This window comes from Larimichthys crocea, chromosome XII (assembly GCF_000972845.2).
Source record: "Larimichthys crocea isolate SSNF chromosome XII, L_crocea_2.0, whole genome shotgun sequence".
NCBI lineage: Eukaryota > Metazoa > Chordata > Actinopteri > Sciaenidae > Larimichthys > Larimichthys crocea.
In genome coordinates, this window is record NC_040022.1 from 15,811,704 (window position 1) to 15,833,056 (window position 21,353).

Consider the following 21,353-nt stretch of genomic DNA (forward strand, 5'->3'; position numbering starts at 1 on the left):
TGGACAGCTCCGGTCTAATTTGGAGTCTCTGCTCTCGCATTGAGCGCTACCTTCAAACCCTCTCCCCTTCATTCATTCATTCATTCATTCATTCATTCATTCATTCATTCACGTTTGGCCCATTTGTATCACATAACGCCGAGTCAGTGAAGACCCGAGACACTTTGAGACGTAATTTGACCACTTTTCTTTTTTTTTTTTTTTAGCAAGCAAACAGACACACGGTGTGAAGCTACAGCTCTCCCCCGGTCATTCTTATGTGCAAATGAATGAATGCAAAGTTGAAGCAACAAACTTCCCTCAGACATTATGATCTGTGCGGTTATTGCTGTTGCCGTGGAGTGAAGGAGTCAGGAGCTTGTTGCATAAGTCGCAGTGTAATGACTCAGCGCTGCACCTGTCCTGCAGAGCCTCCTCTGACGGGTTCAGACCTCACTACTTTTTTTTTTACTCTGTCTGGCCCATTCACCAACGTGTCACATCACTACTGACGTTAAATAGCAAGATCCATGTGTACTGGAGACTGGATAAGAGCTCAAAATGCAGACCCTGGGTCCTCTTTATCAGCTTCAGAAAAATGCTTTTGTTTTGTACACACTTCATGACTTCATGACAGAAAATTACTTCTGTTCGTCCATGGCTGTTAAACATGTTTAAATATATTACTTATGTTCAACATTGACAGTTACTTTTTATCCTTCGCACCCCCCAAATAAGTCTACTTAGATTTCATCTTAGTTCTTATTGGAGTTTTACAATAGTTTGTACCTAGGAACATAAGCAATGTCACTATGAACATACTATATGGATTATATAACATGTGCCTATATATTATAAATAAAATATGACATATGTTTTATGGTCATTTCTGTGTTTTGTCACCTTCATCAAATATGCAAGTTCAGTTTGCAGTTTATACACTGTTGCCCATAAAGTTGGAATAAATATATTTTTTACCTCTTCTCATGAAATGATTGTGACAATGTGATTTATTCTTGATAGATAAGGCGTCTCTTCTCAAAACTTTATTGATCAATCTCTTCCCAAACATATCACAGTGGAAATTAAACCATGATACTTAACCTGATGTCTATAAATAGAAATAAAAAGAGGAATGTGTCTAAAAACAACTTTAGGGGCAACAGTGTAGTTTAATAGTTAATTTTTAATTTATTTTTTTTACAGCATGGTGTAAGTAAGTAAACAGAAAGTTTTAGAAACACATTTAATCCTTAAAAATCCAGCCTGAGGAGCACATCAGTTATAGACTAGAAAACCTACCACAATCTTTATCACCTGTGCCTCTTAAATGATTTTTGTTACTCCATGAGCAGAGACAGTCATAAGATGTTGCATTATAATAATGTAAAATGAATGGAGAACTTGCTAATGACTTATTATTCATGTATGAATTTTGGAAATCTCTCTCTCTCTCTCTCTCTCTCTCTCTCTCTCTCTCTCTCTCTCTCTCTCTCTCTCTCTCTCTCTCTCTCTCATGCTTCCTGCATGTTCAGGCGGGCAAAGTGTAGCTTCGTTTACACTTTTCCATCTTGAGTTAAGAAGTCTCTTGTGCCTATCGGCTTTCCACAGCAACTCCCTTTTCTTATCTGACTCTATTTTTGTCTCCCACCCCGTCACCCTCCACCTCCCTTTCCCCCCTCCCCTGTACCCATGTTAACACACCGCCATGTACACAACACGACTACACACACACACACTCTCACGCTTGCTAGGTTCTACTGGGATTTCACAATGCTGCTGTTTATGGTGGGCAACCTGATCATCATCCCCGTGGGCATCACCTTCTTCAAGGAGGAGACCACTACGCCCTGGATCATCTTCAACGTGGTCTCCGACACCTTCTTCCTCATGGACCTGGTGCTCAACTTTCGCACTGGAATCATCATTGAGGACAATTCAGACATCATTTTGGACCCTAAAACCATTAAGAAGAAGTACCTAAAAACTTGGTTCATTGTGGACTTTATCTCCTCTATCCCAGTGGATTACATATTCCTCATAGTGGAGAAAGGGATCGACTCGGAGGTGTACAAGACTGCTCGGGCCCTGAGGATCGTCCGCTTTACCAAGATCCTAAGTCTTCTGAGGCTGTTGAGGCTCTCCAGATTAATACGCTACATTCACCAATGGGAAGAGGTAAGAGTGTATATTTCATGACTGTAAATATATTAACTCTAATCACACAACTCTCAGTCATAGAGCAAGAAACACCCAATGTTGTCAGTGATAAAAGGTCACTGATTTGCCTCCAATATGTTGATGCTGGCTCGTGACCAAACCCGCAATCTGCCTCTCTGCCTTCTCCGAGCGGCCTGCTCGTCTCTGCCTGGAGGCTCAATATTAATGCTCTCACCTGCCACCTGGTGAGAAATGTATAATGTCAGCAGGGTGTGTGAGCTTTAACAAACTTTGCATTCTAATTACTGTTATTGTCACACAAACGCCTCTGTCTCCCTGTCTGACCTGGCAGTCCCACAGGTGGCATCAGGCAAGTCTAGCAGCCTATTAACAGGGCAAACACAGTTTATCAATTAAGGCACCAGAGGAAGAACAGGTGGGGTACAGGATAATAATATGCAGCACTAGGGGGCTGTTGACTGCGATTATATATGTCAGTAATTGTTCATTTAAAGGGATCGGAGAGGGTATATGGCAGACTTCGGATGTGAAAATGGAAGCTGTTGCTAGGTAGACTCCTCAATTCTCGTGAACTCAAAGACCCAGTCCTGCCCTTCCTGACCCCAGCTTTTATTCACTCTGTGAGGTCATGCACTTTGTCAGCAGGAGGGTGGGGCTGCTCCAGCCTCTCCTCAGACTCCTTCCATAAATGAAGGCGAGCAAAATGGGAGACAGGAGGTCCAAACATGTCATGAGATCACTCGACTTTTCGTTTATGCCAGTATTGGCAGCCCAGTGTTGGCATTTTGCAGTGGTGTGCAGCGCAGTGGGGCTTGGCTGCTAACTTGACCTTTGGATAATTGGATTCCCAAAGATATGATGTGATGCACACGCGCACACACACACTCACACACACACATAGTGGTGCATGATGGGAAGTGATACTTGGCATGCATGGAGAATGAGAGCAGAGATGTGATGGAGAATGAGACGCTGACGCAAGAAATGTCCAGTCTCAAATTATCTGTCATAGTTTATTTTGAAAATCCAAGAATCTGAACCCTGAGCTACAATTACTTCCTGTAACTTTGTCAGAGCTGTCCGTGGTGCTGAACATCTCCATCATGCAGGCTGTGTAGAGCACACTTTCTCATTTATCGTCAGTGAAAAAAAGATGACTCTATTTTGTCAGGTGCTGATTGATAAAAACTGACAGTAAAAACCTCATAAAGGTTAAAGCGGCATTTATAAAGATCAGCACATGTGATTCATGTCCAGTCTCATTCCTCATCACCAACATCACAGAGCGTCACTTCTTCCTGAGCTGCACTGAGTAACAAATGACCCATTTCTCATGCCTTCATAGTAGACTTTATCAGCCTTACTATGAACAGTATTGTGATTTCTACGGGTTCAGACTTACTGTGGAAACAGATGCACCGACGAGGAGTGGTTTCTTGAAGTCAGTCAGGTGATAGATGACTGGCCTAAGTGACTGTCCAGTGACTCAGAATGATTGATGTGTGAGACGACATAGACTATCAGTTGTTAAGGATCATGATGGTCCCTGTCCATCACTCTGTGTTTGAATGTGTGTATGTGTCCATGTTGTTAGTGTATCAGTGTGCCTGCAGGCATGCGTGAGTGTTTTGGGTGCGTGTTTGAGCCTCTGATTGATGTCATGTATCTCTGTGTAACAAATGTCTTGCCTGCTCCTGCTGTGTTTGAGTTGGGACTGATGGGAACCTGTCTCCCCTACTCATTAATCAAACTTGGTATAATCCAAAGTAGACTGTGGTGCCGAGTGAGAAGCCAGCCCTGCTACTGTGATATGAATTCAAAGTATTTGGTATTTGACAAGCGTATGAAAGCCATATTCACTGAGCTCATATCCAATGCATTTTTTTAACCACATGTCTCAGCTGGGTTTAAACTCCCCTCCCTGTCTTATTGTCTCGCTCCAGATCTTCCATATGACCTATGACCTGGCCAGTGCGGTGATGCGGATCTTTAACCTGATTGGTATGATGCTGCTGCTGTGTCACTGGGACGGCTGTCTACAGTTCCTGGTTCCCATGCTGCAGGAATTCCCCTCAGACTGCTGGGTGTCCCTCAACAAGATGGAGGTAAGTGTCAGGGAATCATGTCTGTGCATACCAAGTTGCACATCTGCACATCAATTGCACATCTTTTACTCTGAGCCGATTGGGAAGGATCTATCGACGGTCACACATTATTGATCGAAGTCATTCGAAAATATTGGCTGAATGTCAATAAATATTTTGTTACCATGGCACCAACTAAAACAGAAACCGCAGTGCTCTGGTTAGGATGTCGTCGTCAACAGGGTGGAGCATCCAATCTGTGTGTGAACATTTGCATTTGAAGGAGCTTTATTTTATTTTAACCACTAGAAAATGTCCTGCCATCGCATCTTTGTTGCCATAAAATGTAACCGGTTGTTAGATTAATCTCTTGTAGAACTGGAAGAACGTGGGTCATTCTACAAAGACGTAAATTTGTTAAAGATTCAGTCTTCCTAAGCAATAAATTAAAGTCACACTAGCAGCTATGTGAAGCTGTTTATTTATAAACCCTTTTATCACAAATCACAATTTTGGGCATTACAATCTGTACTGCATATAAAACAATCCACATACATGCTATTTTGCTATTTAGCAGGTATGATCATTACCATGTTCACTAACTATAGATTTGTGTGTTAGCCGCCTGCTAACTAAATAGTAATATTTAGCACTAAATACATATTACAGCTGACGTTGGTGAGAATGTCATTAGTTTTACATAAAATATTGGACGAAAATATTGGAAGAAAACTAAATATTGGATTAAAATTTGGCCCGATGATAGCCACTACATGAAAAGTCATTAGGATTCATCCTCGGGGCATCATAAATGTCTGTACAACATTTCATGGCAATCCATTCCAACAGATATTTTACTCTGGACTGAAGCCATGCTGCGAGCATGGCTACAAAAATGAATGGTGTCCCAGGTTAGAAGTGATAGTCATACATACTGTAATTTGGATCAATATTGTCCACTTTGAAGAGCACTGCACTATTCAGGAAACCATTATTATCCTAAGTGATGTCTGTTGCAATTATGCTATTACCGATTCGGGAGGAAAAGTCACTACTTTGTTCCAACAAATCAAGAAAATTACTCATATCACTGCTCTCTCTGTAGCCACATGCAGCCTGTGAGCCAGACATAGAAAACAACCGTAGGATACCAATGAAGAAGCTGTGAAAAAGAAAGATTTAAGCACACCTCTAGATCCCTCCGTGCCTCCTCTTCAGCACGGTGGGGTGATGACAGGAAAGATAAAAGGGGAAAACAGAGGGAAGGGGTGGGGGGGGAGTATGGCTAGGCAGCTGGGCTCTTTGTTGCCATGTCTCTCTCAGAGAGATAAAAGCTGGTTGTTTATAGGTCTGTCTGTCAGCCCAGCCTTTGACTGAGTGAGGGGGGACCACACTAACCCAGACATGAGGCACAGGTCCAAATGGGGTTTTAAACAGATTGGGTCCCACTCCCCGACACTGTCAGGGCCTGCCATGACTACTTGTAAATTTCAGAAGAAGTGTTTGGACGACAGCCCTGACCCTTGTTTGTACAAAAGTAATTCCGGTTAAAACAAGTTAATGTGGCACAGAGAAATTAATCTCCTCTTTTTTCATGTCGGTGAAAGGGTAGGAATTCCTCATTGTTTAACGTGTCAGACAGAGACATACTGCGGTTTTACTGGCACTATTTTGTGTAGAGCTGGACAATATTGACAAAACCATAATAAAATATTGACTCTCAGTATTTATAACGTGGTGATATTTTGGAGTCTAATAAATGGTGGTTTCATATCATATTTAATCAAAATTAACTGTGTCGTGATTTGAGGGGGGGAAAAAGATCATTAAAAGTGACACGCACCTCAATGTTACAATAACCAAAATGCAGAGACACTTTAGCCAGAGGCTGACTCACCATGTCCACACCAAGTCTGTGGTGTTATATCTGGCAAAAACGCCATCGTATATTTCATTTAAATGCATCTTTCAACTTTGGCCTCAACTAGAATACACAAATACACAAATACGACTCTGAATCTAACAAAGTAAATACTGACTTTGTATCCATTAAAAAAAAAAAAATCCAGGTAATGACAGGACGTGAGCAAAATTGAGAAAAAATGGGAACTCTGAGAGATGTGTTGATGTAATTTGGGTTGAAACTGTTAATTAAGACAATTAACTCACAGAAAAATCGTCAGTTGCTTTGATAAATGATTAGTTAAGTTTCACTTGTTCCTGCTCTTGTTGTGATGATTTGCTGAATATCTTGAAGTGTGGGACAAGCAATTTGAAGACACCATCTTGGGCATGAGTCATTTTCTCACAGTTAATCACGAATATCATTTGCAGATTAATTGGTAATGAAAACAGTAGTTAGTTGCAGCCCTAGATGTAATATCAACATACTGAAATGCAGCTATACTTAACCTTCATGTGCATATAATGTAAAAAAATAACATAAACTGTGCTGACCTTCTCTATAAAGCACAACAACCTGAAGAAACTTTTAAGAAAGCTTGAATATTTATGCTTTTATAATGCTTATGCTTACATGACACACAAGAGGACAACCTTGTGCTCTGTACAGCACAGTGAGTTTGAAGTCCTGGATGATGAAGTTTGGGGCTGTCAGGCCACTGACTCCTCCATTCCTCTCTGTCTCTGTATAATCAAAGACAGTCAGTCTCCGGAGAGCCGTCACTCTCAAACTAAAGGACCGCTCTGGCACGGTACACGCTGCCTACAGCCACCTGAGACCGCCCCCCTATTGAGTGGCTGACAGCTTGTAACATTAGCCATTGTGTTGCAGCCAGGCCATCCATCAAGCATTGCACCCTGCTGTGGCTCCGATGGTGTGGGGCCCACAGGCAGGACCCATGGAGGGCGTCGAGAACACTCTGTAACTCTGGATGACATCTACCAACCAGTAATTGGAATCAGTTGAACTTGTAATACCTCAGGGAATGTGGGTTGTTTCTGCAGCACCCCTCAACTTCCATCCATTAATTTGATTAACTTATATTTAGCATTAGCATTAGGCAGCCTTGTCAGATAGTTAACGTTCATGGTAGAGTGCAGTTTGGTTTCAGAGCCTTGCTGTGTCTGCAGCACAGAGGCGACTGGGTAATAATAGTGACAGCAGCGCTCACTGACAGACACAGAATGTATAGTATCAACTCTGTAATTACAACTGTGTGTGTGTACCCGTCCCTTACTGTATCTGAGATGTTTCTTTCTTACTGGCATCAGCAGGAGGGTGGCTTTACAGTACAGTAGTCTGTTCTCTCTCGAAGATAAGCCGGTGTTAAATCACTTTATTTACTCACCACACACAGTATTACAGATCTGTTTCTGGACAGTGAAGATTTGATTTAAACTTCTCGTCGGTACGAGCATATAAACATGAAAAGTGAAAGCAGCTGTCTTACCTCTGTAAATGGACAAAAAAAAAATTAAGTGGTGTTTGTTTCCTGGGCGAGGAGTGGGAAGGATGTGATTATCTCAGTCCCACAGGAACTCAGGTGTTTTCGTTCTGAAGGATCTCATTGTGCCGAGGACAAACAGTTCCTGCAGTATCCTACTCAAGCAAGAAATACTGCACTTAAACATTCAAGTTGCATGTGTTGAAAACTACTCGTGCAGAAATGCAAAATGTTGCTGCTGAGTAACAGTTACTTACAGATGGTCGCCGTGAAAGAGCCAATGTGGCATCCTGATTGAATACATCGCCAGTTCAGCGATAGACTCAAGTATGAAAAATAGAAATTAGGAGACGTTTTCTTCAAAGATTGCCTCAAGAGAAAAAAAAATTCAAAGCAAACTCCAGACGGTGCCATAACGACAGAGCTGGAGGCTTAACGGTTTACAGCCTCTCCAGCTGAATTCATCAAATCTTCACAGACTTTACACGTTAAAGAAACATGTAACGACTTAAAAAACAACAACAGAGGAACAACACAGATTTCCACATAAAAATCAGTTTATGGTGCTCAGCTTGTGAAAAAAGTAGCATGGAGGAGTTTTGTCAAGTCTAAAAAAAAAAACCCATGATAATGTCACTAAGCTTAACTCAGTTTGAATATGTAGGATCCTATGTTACTGGAGCTTTTGACCCATGTTCTTCTGTCTCCAATTTTATGGAAGTTCAGTACTAAATTTCTGGAGTACCTCTTTAAAAGAAGAATTATTAATTCACACTTAAAAAATATACAAAAGTCCACTATCACAGTGAGGAAAGCACGTAGTTATATTAAGCATTACTCAATACTACTTTTATCTACACGTGTATATGTTATTTATTTTTTAATTTCTAACTTAATGGGAATATTTTGGAAATGCTACACCTCTACGGCTCATGAATCAACAAGTTACATCTTGTTTGAATCCCAACACACACTGAAATATCTTAACAACTGTTGGATGGATTGCGATGAAATTGTCCAGATATTTATGATCCCCAGAGGATGAATCCTAGTGACCTTTCATGTAGTGGCCATCATCGGGACAATCCTTTAATTTAATTTCATTTTATATATTTTCTTTTCTTTTAATTTTAATCTGTCAGTCAGCCTAGCTCCTTCCCTCTGCTTCCACACTGTAAAACAGAAAAACTGTTTTTACGATAAAAAACTGGCATCCACAGTTTTTCACAATTACAATATTATTACATTATTATTATTGTTGATTTTACAGTTAAGGTATTTTATCATATAAATACAATTTATTTTCCCCATCAAAAACACTGTTTATATATATATTATATATAATATTAATTATATTATTATATATTATAAGTATATTTCCCCAAACTTTGAGCTTTTCACAGGATTAATTTGTGTTTAAATAAATGATCTAAGAATTGAATTATGAATAAAGTTATTTACAGCAGTGTAGGCAGTCTAGGCAGCATGTTGATGTATAGAATACTGAGGACCACTTTTCTTTTTGGCTATAAATTGAACTGGGAAGCCTTGACTTCCACATTCAGAAACAACATATTTCACTGCCTAGATTAAAAAGAGACCTCACACACTCACTGAGGCAGACGAAATGAAGGAAGAGACAGAGAGAGGGGAAATCAGGAGACAGATGCTGACTGTACAATAAACTCAGATAAGCCTTTGTAAACTAAACCGGTGTGTGTGTGTGTGTGTGTGTGAATGTGTGTGACAAGGCCAGGCCAGAGGCTTTGTTACGTGTGTGTCGATTATCTTTCAATATTTGTCCAGCTTATCAGCTGTCGGTGTCGCACGGTGATCGGTCACTCAGTGTGATATAACTTCAACATTTCTGATATCGGTTGTATACGATCTCGCTAAAGATTGAAAACTTATTTGGGACTTTTGGTTAGGTTACAAAGTTATTAAACTACTAAATTAGCAGCAGCTTATAACCAACATGCATGTGATCATTCTTTTTGAAAAGTGAGATTTACATTTAAGTACATACTGTATATGGGACATACTGTATAAGGCCTGCTGCACAGCATGGCTACAGCAGCATACAAAAAAAGGCATTTTAGGACACTGGAGGATAAATCTAAAGCCCTTTGCTTCATCAGCCAACTTCAAACGGACTATCTGCAGCTAATGGAGACAGTGATTACCAACAAAGCAACGGATAGTTCCCAAACTAAAATCTCTGGAGAAGGCTGTTGAGACTTAGGATACGGAGTCTCTCTGCCTCTCGCTCTTGCCTGTGCTATTTCAGAATCAAAGTGCTCATCGTTCATCTATTATTCAATCTGTTTCACTCCACTGTTTCTCTTTCTGTTTTCACATACACCATTTAGCCTCAGCCCACTTGGTGGAGCTGTATTTATTTTTAGGAGTCCTGCGTGGCTCTTTAACGCTCACAACAGACCTCTGCACAGAAAACACATGTTTTTATGGCTGTAGCCAATAATTCATTTAATTATTATTGGTTTTATTTAAAATGTCAGCTATAACTTTTAAGAGCCCAAAGTGAATAGCTGAACAACACTTTAAAAACATAAAAAATAACTAATTTGCAATGATATAACAAAGAAAAAAGCAAGAAAATCTGTGCCTCAACTCAAACATTTAATCGATTATCATAATAGACATCGATTTTTCTGTCAATCATCTATTAAACTAAACACTACATTGTGATAATACACAGTAAAACTATCATCGCTACAATATTTGAATATATTGACAGTTTTTTAAAAAGAATCATGTATCTCTGAAGTCGTTCCTTTTGGGGTGTAGTAAATGGTCACAAAGCTTAAAACAGCTTTGTTCCTCATAGCTCATGAAAAGCTGGCCTTTTGGAGTACACGGATTTAGCAGGATGGCAACAGGGCTGATTTAGTTGTTTGGAAAAAGGCTTCAAAAGGAGAATGTGTTTTATAACGCAATGGAAAATACACTAATAGACTACTAATGCACTTCTAGTTTAAGTCATAAGAGAGGATATGCTTGATTGCCTTTGCTATCTGAGTGCAGACTGTAACCTCTGTGTAGCCTGGTACAAATTTAGAGAGCAGTGTGTGTGTGTGTGTGTGTGCTCTTGAAGCCTTTGAGAGGTTTTCAGGATGCTGTTTTTAAACTTTATTTTGCCATGAACAGAAGCTTTAATTATACAGATTTGTGTATCAGGATAATGGTTTCCTGGGGTTCAATCCCAGCTTTTGGTTTTACCCTGAATTAATTGGCATCAGCAGTCTGTTCAGACCAAAGTCACCACAGTCACCACCACTAATGAAAGAAAAGACGGGAAACAGAGGAAGCTTGCTGCACAAAAGTATCGGATCAATTGAGCTTGTTCAGATAGCTCAGTAAACCCCCCCTCCTGTTTTGTGATGACAGTAGCTACAGTGAACACTGAGTCACTATTTACATTTAGGAAAGCATGCCGAGCGCTGTTCAGATGTTCTCAAAATGATCCAACAACATGACTAATGCTCCTTGATGTTTTTCTACGTTATGACCTGAGGTTTGTCCCTTAATGAATGTCAACACGAGCAGCCTGGTGACCACTGCCTGGCTGTCACCGCCTGTAGTAGACTCCTATTCACACAGCTCTGAAAGGGCATATTTAATGACCTCTCATTATCATTCCTCTCCGAGGAAATAATTTCCAAACCGTCTCTACTTTACTGATTAGGCCTCGAAGGATTCCCCTGATGTCGTTTCCTCTTCCTCCCTCTTTCTTTCTAATGCAACGCTGTCCCCGGAGTTCTCATTTGTTTAAGTGCTATTCCATGACCCCGCTGTCCCCAAAGATTTTCTTCTAGTTCTCTACCCTCTGACACCACTCTCCCCGCAAAACTTACCTTTTTATGTAACACTGTTGTCTTAACCTGTTTGTTTATCTCCCCTTTTGTCTCTCTCCACAGAATGATACCTGGTCAGAGCTGTACTCGTTCGCTGTATTCAAGGCGATGAGCCACATGCTGTGCATCGGTTATGGTCGGCAGGCCCCGGAGAGTCTATCAGATATCTGGCTCACCATGCTGAGTATGATTGTAGGAGCTACTTGCTATGCTGTTTTTATTGGCCATGCAACAGCTCTTATCCAGTCCCTGGACTCCTCCAGACGGCAGTATCAGGAGAAGGTGAGGAGCTTCATTAAATCAACTCTGTCACATGTTCTCAACACTATTCTCTTTTTACCACCTAACATCCAGTTTTACACTTTTATTTTCACTTGCAATAAAAATTTGACATTTTGGGAAATATGCTTATTCGCTTTTCTCTCTCGTATCCACCTACTGGCACATCTACAATGTTGTATCTTCACTCACATGTTTTTTTTTGTACCAGAAAGAAGACAAATGTTACAGTTTTACGGGGGTTATGTGCTGCATCTTGGTCAGGACCTATAACTTCCTTAGTCCTTCCTTGCTGGTTCATATTTGAGTCTAAGTCAGTGTGGTGTCAGTCTAACACTCGAAATAATAAGGAAGCAGTAAACATATTCCCAAAAATGTCAAACTTTTCCGATAAATAACTTTATGGTTGTTATAATCATCTTACTCCACACTGCCTGACACTATCACAGATGTACCGTAGCAGCTTGTTCAAGCTCTCGGTTCTCACAAACGATCATATTCGGAATCTTTGGATCTCCACAGGAAGTTAAAATAAAGTTCTTCAGGTTTCAGGAATGGCGGCTCGGTATGCGATAATACTGATCTTATCAGTAGACAATCCAGATTAACCATTATAGTAGATTATGTGCTGGCAGTGCTGTGACTTTACTATGAAACGGGTAGTGCCTAGTGCACAAATGTTACCGAAGATACTGTACATAGTTTTAGATTTATGCCTCCAAAGGTTGCATCGATGGCATTGCATGTTTAACATGACAAAGGAGAGAGGCTCAGAAAAAGAGGACTGACATTACATCTTGGTAGCGTATGAACGCCTGACGTTCTCACATGAAGGATTTTACAGATTTTAAATCTGGGAAAAGAAGATCTCGAGAATTGGATGTGTACTCGCCAAACATCCCCTAACAGCTTTAGTTTGTGTATCAGAATCTGTGTCGTTGGATCCGTTTCAGCTCTGTGTGGTTGCACAGTGTGAGTTTTGTACTGATCAGTGGTCAGTTTTTAAAATTCTCTCAGTTGATCAAAGCTACAGTTCAGCTCATTAACACTTTCTCTTTGTTAGTCATTGGCTTCTGTTCACATATTCATCAGGTTGGATTTTAACGCAATCCATATGAATTTTGAGAATTTGTGGTGCAGCAGCACAGTGTAGCATGAGATCACACTTTCCTTTAGGTTACGACCTTAATCACACATTTTTCAGGTTTTTCAGGATAGTATTTTTCTTCTCCTATCTATTAGACATCTTTTGACACACGGATGGATGGAGATCAGAGCGGCACTGAACAGTGCTGCAGCAGTGGCCTGTGGTGGTAACAGCGCAGCCTCTCTGTTTCCAAGCAGAGTCTCGCTGGCTGGGGAACAGGGGGAGGGTTGCTGGCTTTCAGCAGCCAATCAGAGGCTGCGGGTGTGTTCGGCCAGGTAGAGCCACATCGCCAGGGGCCGGGTGTATATGTGTGTGTGTGAGAGGTGCTGATGTGGGTGAGAGAGAGTGAGTGTGTGTGTGTGTGTGTGTGTGTGTGTGTGTGTGTGTGTGTGTGTGTGTGTGTGTGATATGATGTCCCCTTGGGCAACAGTAGAATTGATGAGGCAGCAGACCTGTGTGTCCTGCCAATGTCATCCTGAAGGTGACGTAAGCAACAATGGCTGCCTCTCTCTCCCTCTCTCTTCCTGATCACTCACTCACTGGTTCTCACTCTACCTGCACTCTCCATCATCTGTTATTTTAAACTATCCCTCTTTTACACTATCTGATCCCCTCTGTTCTCTTTTTCTTAAATATCTAAATCTGATTTTCTCTGTTATCGCCTACCATCCTCTTGTCTTCATCTCCCTCTCTCATGAATTTCTCTCTTTCTTTCCCCTCTCTCCATCCTCTCTGATGGTGGTGTCCTTGAGAGGTGCATTGCTACTGCTAACTGTCTGCTACAGGGAGCAAAGAGAGGGGGAGGGGAAACCTGTGGGAGACGGGAGGGCCTTGTTGTCGACACAAGTCCTGGTGCACTGCAAGATATTTGAACACTGTCTATTTCACGTCGTTTAGAGTGTTTCTGTCGGCTTTTTGTCTGGATAGCATCTTGCAGAACTCCCTGTAGGGTGTTTTCAGTCATGTGGCTGGACTCTTGGGTATAAATCATCTCCAATAAATGCTTTAGAAGACAACGATTCAGCAAGTTAAGTGCTTACTGGTGCTCTTGACTTTACCGTGTGTCCTGTATGACGGGGGAGTTAAAAGGCTAGAGAGAAACCCGCTGAGTTTCATCTGTGAAGGATGGTTTCTTCCATGAAATGAGCAACCTGTACAAGAGAGAGACCATTACTCTGCCTCCTTTTCCTGCTGCTGATGGCTGAAAGTTTAAATATCCAGTTAACGAGGAGTTTGAACACTTACAAAAATCCTAAATCATGTATTTAATAGCTGTAGTGTGTGAAGTGTGTGTATAATCCTCACACAGCTTGTATTTTTATTCAGTTTGCACGCGTGCTTTCACATTAGAATAAAAAATAAGTAATACTGTGTGCTCTACATTGAGACGGTTTCTAACACCCGTGCCTTAAAATATTATTTTTTTCTGCTGAGGGCACAAGAGTGCATTTCTCCTGAACACTTTTTTTTGACCAGTTGTCAGATTTTGCTGCATTTTTTCTGCAGCTCTGTGAGGATTAGTATTTGACATGTTTATTAAAAAAATAACCAACAAAAAAAAAAAAAAAAAAGCAGAAAAGTGCCAGCCATGCCAGGCCAGTGAGGCTGATGCTGATGGGTGAATTCGCCACGCCTCCAGATAGGACTGTGAGTGACGTTTTTATCATTTGGAGAGTGTTAGCAAAACACGTCTGCTGGCAGTCTGTTACAGCCTCAGTGAGGCTCGGGCTAGCATTGTGTGGAGGTTTCTATTCCAGCCCAGCAGTAATGTCAGACTCACAATCCATGCTGGGTAAATTTAGGGAGAATTTGGTGTGGTGGCTTTGTGCAGAGACCTTTGAGTTATTTATACATAGTAACAGTGCACACTGACACATAGCAGAGGGGCAGATAGACCTACATAGGGAGAAGGACTCTCACTTGTGCCACCTTTAATGCACCTTTGAAAACAAAAGAAAAATTGTGTTTCTGATGATCACAATTCAGATTAAGGTTTGTTAATACCCGACCTGCAAACCTGCACGGTTGGCCAATAGGAACGCTTGTTTTTTTGATGCATTATAGTCTGTGATTTTGACTTTGTGATTACCCTTTTTTATGTAACACAGTGTGACGTCACTAGAAAATGCTGCATTAAAGGCCCTTCACACCCACACACTGATTTTACCTGATTGGACCCCTGCATTCACGCAGTGCTGACAGAATAAGACAATCAGGAAAAACCTCCACTTATTCTGACCTGAGTGCAAACAATAATGTTACTTTTGTTGAGTGACAAACTGTGCAAAGCACATTTTAAGTCAGCTGAATCTTGTATTTGTGTTTCCAGGGAACACTCAGGGATGATTGTTTGTAGTCTTGAGGTTAATGTAGTGGGATACTTACATTACAACTTGGAGGTGGTGTTCCTGACAATAGACGTGATTGCAACATGACGATTACGTGTCTGACCCCTCGTATAAGCTTTGCTCCACCATTATAATGAAGTTTACTCTAATAAGCAGGACAAGGCTAACAGTTACTTGTTATGACACAATCTGACTGCATTTCGCTCCCTGTTCTGATATGGGAGAGTTTGACATCTTATTCTGAAGCATGTTTAACGTCTTGTTTCCTGCAAGCAGCAGAGAAGGAAGGATGCTGGCTGCAGTGGGTGCAATGACAGTGATAGAGATTAATGACAGTAAAACACTGTATGATTTAGCCCGCAGCTTTGTGGTCAGCCTGTGATCTGCAGTCACTCAGGATCTGCTTTAGAAAACGTGACGCCACTTCCGGTCTTGCTCTGCGAATCAAATTTGTAAGGAGGAAATGTTAATGAATGTTTTTTTTAAACTGCAGACATTTTTGCTTGTCGTAATAGGAAAGTCACAGGTGTTACTAATTACATTAACAAACCAGCATGCACAACAGGACCATGAAAGTGAATCAGCTTGATAATATTCAGTAATCATTCATTTCATTATTTACACCTGTGCTTTGCCTACTGTGAATTTACTGAATATTTGACCTTGTTAACACACTTAGTCTTAGTCTTTCCACTGCTCCAACAATTACCAACTCTGGTTTGATGGATATAAATCCTTAGTTCACTGAGTGAGATGTGAAAATATTCTGGTAAAATTATTGTTTTCATAAAAGGAGTTTGGTTTGGTGCCTTTGAAGCGAGCATAGATAACAGTTTCAGTTCCCTGTCAGAATGGGCTGTCTGAAAAAAAAGATATACTTTATTAATGCCATCAACAGGGAAATTCTTTTTTCACTCAGTTTTTTATTTACATGCATTTTTAACCCCAAACACACATACAGTACAAGTACAAGGCTCATAGACATGCAAATGTGGGGAGAGAGAGATGGTGGAGTGATGGGCAGCCAGCCCTGCGAGCAGTTGGGGGGGTTCGGTGCATTGCTCAAGGGCACCTCCGCAATGCCCAGGAGGTGAACTGGCACCTCTCCAGCTACCAGTCCACCTTCCATATTTTGGGTCAGCCACCCTCCGGTTCCCAAGCCAAGTCTCTATGGACTGAGCTACTGCCACCCCACCCCACTCTGATGGCAAAGAGTAAAGCAGCAAAAATATTCTAAATACACCGAACACTGATCGATGTTTTGCTGCTCCCCCATTCACAGCAATAGTTTGTTTAGCTTTTGTGTTGGTCCTCCTGAGGGAGATGTCAATCAAAACATGATGCACCTCAAGTTTTTTAATCGTTGTGAATGTTTAATTTCAATCATATTTTTGTTGATGCTTAATGAGACGCTCAGATTTGATATTGTATGTGAGTTTTTTACCATTTCAAGCCACATTTCCTTTCGAACCTCCAAAAAATTACAGGAAACTTTCACTATATTTAGTCATTGTTTACTTTTAGACCCGTCGATCACTTTGCAAAAACAATATTTTACATTTTTTATTTCAACTTTGTGCTTTGGTCTTTGATAGTCGGGCTTCTTTTTAGATCACAGATTATGCCTGATCACAGATTACTAGCACATACAGCAGACAGTAGACTAATCATACAACTCCACACCTTTTGCATTAATAATCAGCTCTTGATGGCCTCGTGGGAGGTTCAGAGACTAATCTCAGTCAGCAAGACAGAGAGCAGACAGCAGTCTGAGCTCTCTGCCATGATGTGGCACAGGACAGGATACAAGATTGTTTTCTACCTCTCTCCACCCCACCTCCTCCTCCTCCTCTGCCTCTTCGCGCTGCTGCCATCAACAACAGTGATCTGTCTTCTCTAAGCCAGGCTGCTTGTCACTGATCGCTCCAATTATCCAGAACCAGGCTGACTTTGCAAAGATAGTGGCCAAAGAGATTCCTGCTACAACAAAAACACACCGTCCCTCTAGTTGTGCAAAATGATATTCACTACTGTAGACAGTGTCTGATGAAGAAATGCTTATCAGTCTCCTTTGGTTGTCATTCCCTTTGACTGAATTATAGAATTTTCAGTGTTTCCTCAGAAGCCTCATTTCATTTAATGAGACTTTGTACCGTGTGAGACCCCACAGTGTGTTGTTCTTCCCTGTGTACACATCTCTGAATTGAAGAGAGACAAGACAAGCTCTGACTTACCACTATCTGATTTTCTTCTCTTTGGTGAATGTGCTTCATAATATAATGAGGCGATTTTGTCAAGAATTAAGTGAATGAATTATACATCCACAAGGCCGTGTGGGATGAACCCGAATACGGATTTTCAGCGAGGAGACGTTTTGGGATGAATGAGCAGAAAAAGGGAGGAATAAGAGAGGAAATGGGAGAAAGGTGTAAGAAGGGAAGAGGAGGAAAGGAAAGGAAAGGACGAAAAGAGGCAGAGGAAAGAGAAGAAAGGGAAGGATATAGAATGATTGTGAAAGAAAAGGAAGGAAATTAGAGGTAAAGGAAAGGAAAGAAAATGATGAGAAAGTAAAGGTGTGAAAAGAAAGAAAGGAAAAGAATAGAGAGGAAAGGCAAGGAGAAGAGAGGCAAAGGAAATGAAAGAAATTTAAGTATAAGAATATATATTTCTATATATATATTGAGGTTGATCCTGCGATGATAGATGTGGTGCACTATGACAGGGCTCTCAAAGTCAAGTCGCCAAATACCAGCATCTAAGTTCAGTCAGATAGGCTTTTGCTGCCTCATTCATTTTGCCGAGTCACAATCCACTTCCAACCACAGCTGCTTAGTCGTTCTGTCTCTACAGGGAGTATGAGGTTTTCCCTTCACCCATCAGACCACCCCACACCTACACTTTGTTCACAATCAGCACTTCTGCTCAATGAAATGCACACCAGCTGCAGTGTTTGCTTTGACACGTCTGGTAAAGAGTTGTGACACAGGGTCATTTCTTCAGGCCACTCGCCATCTGCACATGTCAGGAAGCAGAGTCACTCATGCAGGTGAGACTTTGCAATGTGTAACTCCATCAGAGGAGCCGGGAGATTTTTCCTCATGTGGATGCTAAATAATTCAAATGTTTGGTTTATTTATGTTCATGTTATAAGTCAGAGGGGAGCAGCGTGGGTGACAGTATCTGTCAGAAACATGCATTGCTTTTTCTGGGCAGATTGACAATCCTTTTCATGTCTAGCACTGTGGGGTCATCTCTTCTGCAGAAGCAGTTTGTGGTGTGACTTTAGTGGGGTAGCATTAAGCCTACATACAGCTCAGGAAGTGTTTTCACTGTTTTGGCTCTGTAATCCAGCACATTGTATTAGAAACAACAGGTACCATGAGGCTTTAGGCTTTTACCGCCCACTGTTCCTCATGTGAGATGGAAGCATTACGTAGAACTTATGCAAGCCGTCTGTGGATTAGACTCACACACAGTTACAGCCACGTTAGCAGCTATGTGAAGATGTGCACATCCACAACGACAATGCTAAAATGCTGATCTGGTACTTATCACTGACAGTATAAAGAATGGAGGGCGTATCCGTGACGACACCCACAGGTCTCAGAAAAGACATTTGAAGCCCAAAATCTGTGGCTCTGGACCTCCTGCCTCTTCTGCCTCCTGACTAATCTAAAAATCAGCAAAGATGTGGGTCATTGGCGGACATGAGGCAGGCCTGGGTGCTCAAACAAACCACCTGTCAATTAAAGTGGCCATGCCGTTAATTATGCATAACTAATATAATTAATATCATTATTAATATTAATAATAATATACATTAATAATTAATATTATTAAACTTAATATAATTTGAACAGGCCTTAGTACAGTTGTCACAAACGGGGAAAATTAGCTATAGAGACCAAATCTGCTTTTTGTACCAGGGTATAAACATGTTTATTTCTGCTGTGAAGTTGGACATTTTAATATGGGGAATTATGGACTTCATTACACTTCAGTAGAGACTTCACTTCACAGCCACGGAGGCTGCAGCTTAGTATTTAACAGCTTAGCATGCCAACATTTTATGTTTTTATGTCAAACTAAAGTATTAGACAAAATTGAACCTGACATGAAGTCAGGAGGTCACCAAAGTTATTACAAATCATCCTGAGTGGGGCATGAATGGTAAATGTCTAAAAACCTTAAAATAAACTAACAAAAATAAAATATCAGCAAAAAAATATAGAAAGTATTGAAAGGAAAGGAAAAAAAATGGTGAATTTGTTTCAATTTAGACAGACTGGTGTTGATGGGATGACATTATTTGTGGGTGAGCAGTTGGACTGTCAGCCCCTTATAGTCCCCCCAATTCTAGAACAATGCACCAGGAGGATATTCCCAGGCATGAGTACTTCACATGAGTACATGTTTCATCTGCTGAAGACCAGACTGATGTTAAAAAGCAGCTGAAATAAGCATGAACTGGAGTGCAAACCTGGCACAGAATCACCAGAGAAGATGCCAAGCGCCTTCTGATGTCTACAGGTCAGAGGGTCCAGGCAGCCACTGACGACAAATAATTTTCAACCAAACACTTAAACTGCAAACTATTTAAGGTTCATGTTGACTTGTTACTGTCTGCCTCATAAAACTGAAGTACAGCACAATGATTCATACACAGTTCATCTGGTGTGGATGTAATCACCCTCAAACTGAAGCTAAGAGTCAGCACTTTAACCCCAGATGTATCTCATATTAAATCCAATGTGCTGAAGTTCAGATCAGTGCAACAAAATGTCCTAACCCTTTCTGACTGCTCTGTGAATACGCCCAATGAGTTATGTAGTTCAGATAATAGTTTCTGATGCTAACGTGTTACCCCAGTTATATGAACATTATAGTCGGTTATCTAGGATGCTTTTTAGCTCAAAATGTGAGTTAGTGTGCAGCCGTGATGAAGCCAGGAAAGTGGGGATTTCCTCTTTGTGTACACAAGTGTTCAGTTATGTACGACTAAAAATCATTGTTATCCAAATATGTCTGTCTCTTTTGGTAACATGGACACAGCCCGTCTGTTTCACAACACAAACAATTTCCAATTTAAGGCTTTATCTGTTGCTGTTGAGGATCCAGAGCTTGTAACAGCGTGAGAGCAGGTGGACCTCATTGTTTTGCTTGAGGCCTCTGACAGGATGCATGACTGCAGACACAATCTTGTCTGTAGCATAAGTGAACCTGGGACTCCCAGTCGTGGGGCAGTTTCGCTACTCTGACGCAGGAGATGTCACTTGATGCCAGCTGACGGATTTTGTTACATTCGTCCTGCACCCAGTAGACTTTTAGGACTGTTGGGATAAAGGCGGCATGGATGATGACTTCCTCAGTGCCTGAAAGTTGTGAGTACACAGTATGAGCCAACCCGCAGAGCTGTCTCTTAAAATTGTGTTTCGGACAGCTTTAGGTGCAGGGTTGAGCTTTCTATTCGAGGTCAGTCCACACAGTCTGACAGCAATATACAAGGAGAAACCTTTCTCTCTCTACAGTTTACTGTCTGATCTACTCTCTGCCCTCTCTGCAGCTCGGCCATGTAGTTTTTTTTAGTTCCTCAGTGGTCACTCTGGATGAATCGTGATTAGCATAACTCAACAATAGAAGCTGATTGTTTGTGTTGTTACCCCATTGGACCCTTCACGTTCTATTGATTTGGCATTGATCAACTTCTGGGTAGCATTGATCAGTGGACGAGTGTGTTCATTTCAGCTGACAGCTGAAGGATGTGTGCTTGTTTTGTTTGCACTTGTTTGCATTGTGTTTGTTGATTCACTGGAAAAACATAATTTTCATAAAGATACCTTGTTTATTTTCATTGATAAGCTGTCTCCCTTTTGGAGGCTGTAGTTTGCGTTTCTGAAATTTTGTTTGCTTGAAAATAAAATACTATAAACACCCTCTGAGGATAATGCAGTACAGTTCAACAGGCAGCACAAACTGCAGCCTCCAAAATGGCAATAAATTTGAAAGAGCACCTCTCCAAAACAGTTCCAATACAAACTGAACATTATAACCTT

The 21,353-nt window shown here is 41.1% G+C and overlaps 1 protein-coding gene across 1 annotated transcript in view; it reads left to right on the forward strand.

Moving 5' to 3' along the window:
- Window positions 1-21,353, forward strand: part of LOC104929674 (potassium/sodium hyperpolarization-activated cyclic nucleotide-gated channel 2) — a 31,718-nt gene that overhangs the window by 2,108 nt on the left and 8,257 nt on the right. Inside the window, exons 2-4 of the mRNA XM_019262304.2 lie at window positions 1,734-2,157; window positions 4,104-4,265; window positions 11,590-11,808. Coding sequence (XP_019117849.1) covers window positions 1,734-2,157; window positions 4,104-4,265; window positions 11,590-11,808 — 805 coding nt within the window. The remainder of the gene's footprint in view (window positions 1-1,733; window positions 2,158-4,103; window positions 4,266-11,589; window positions 11,809-21,353) is intronic.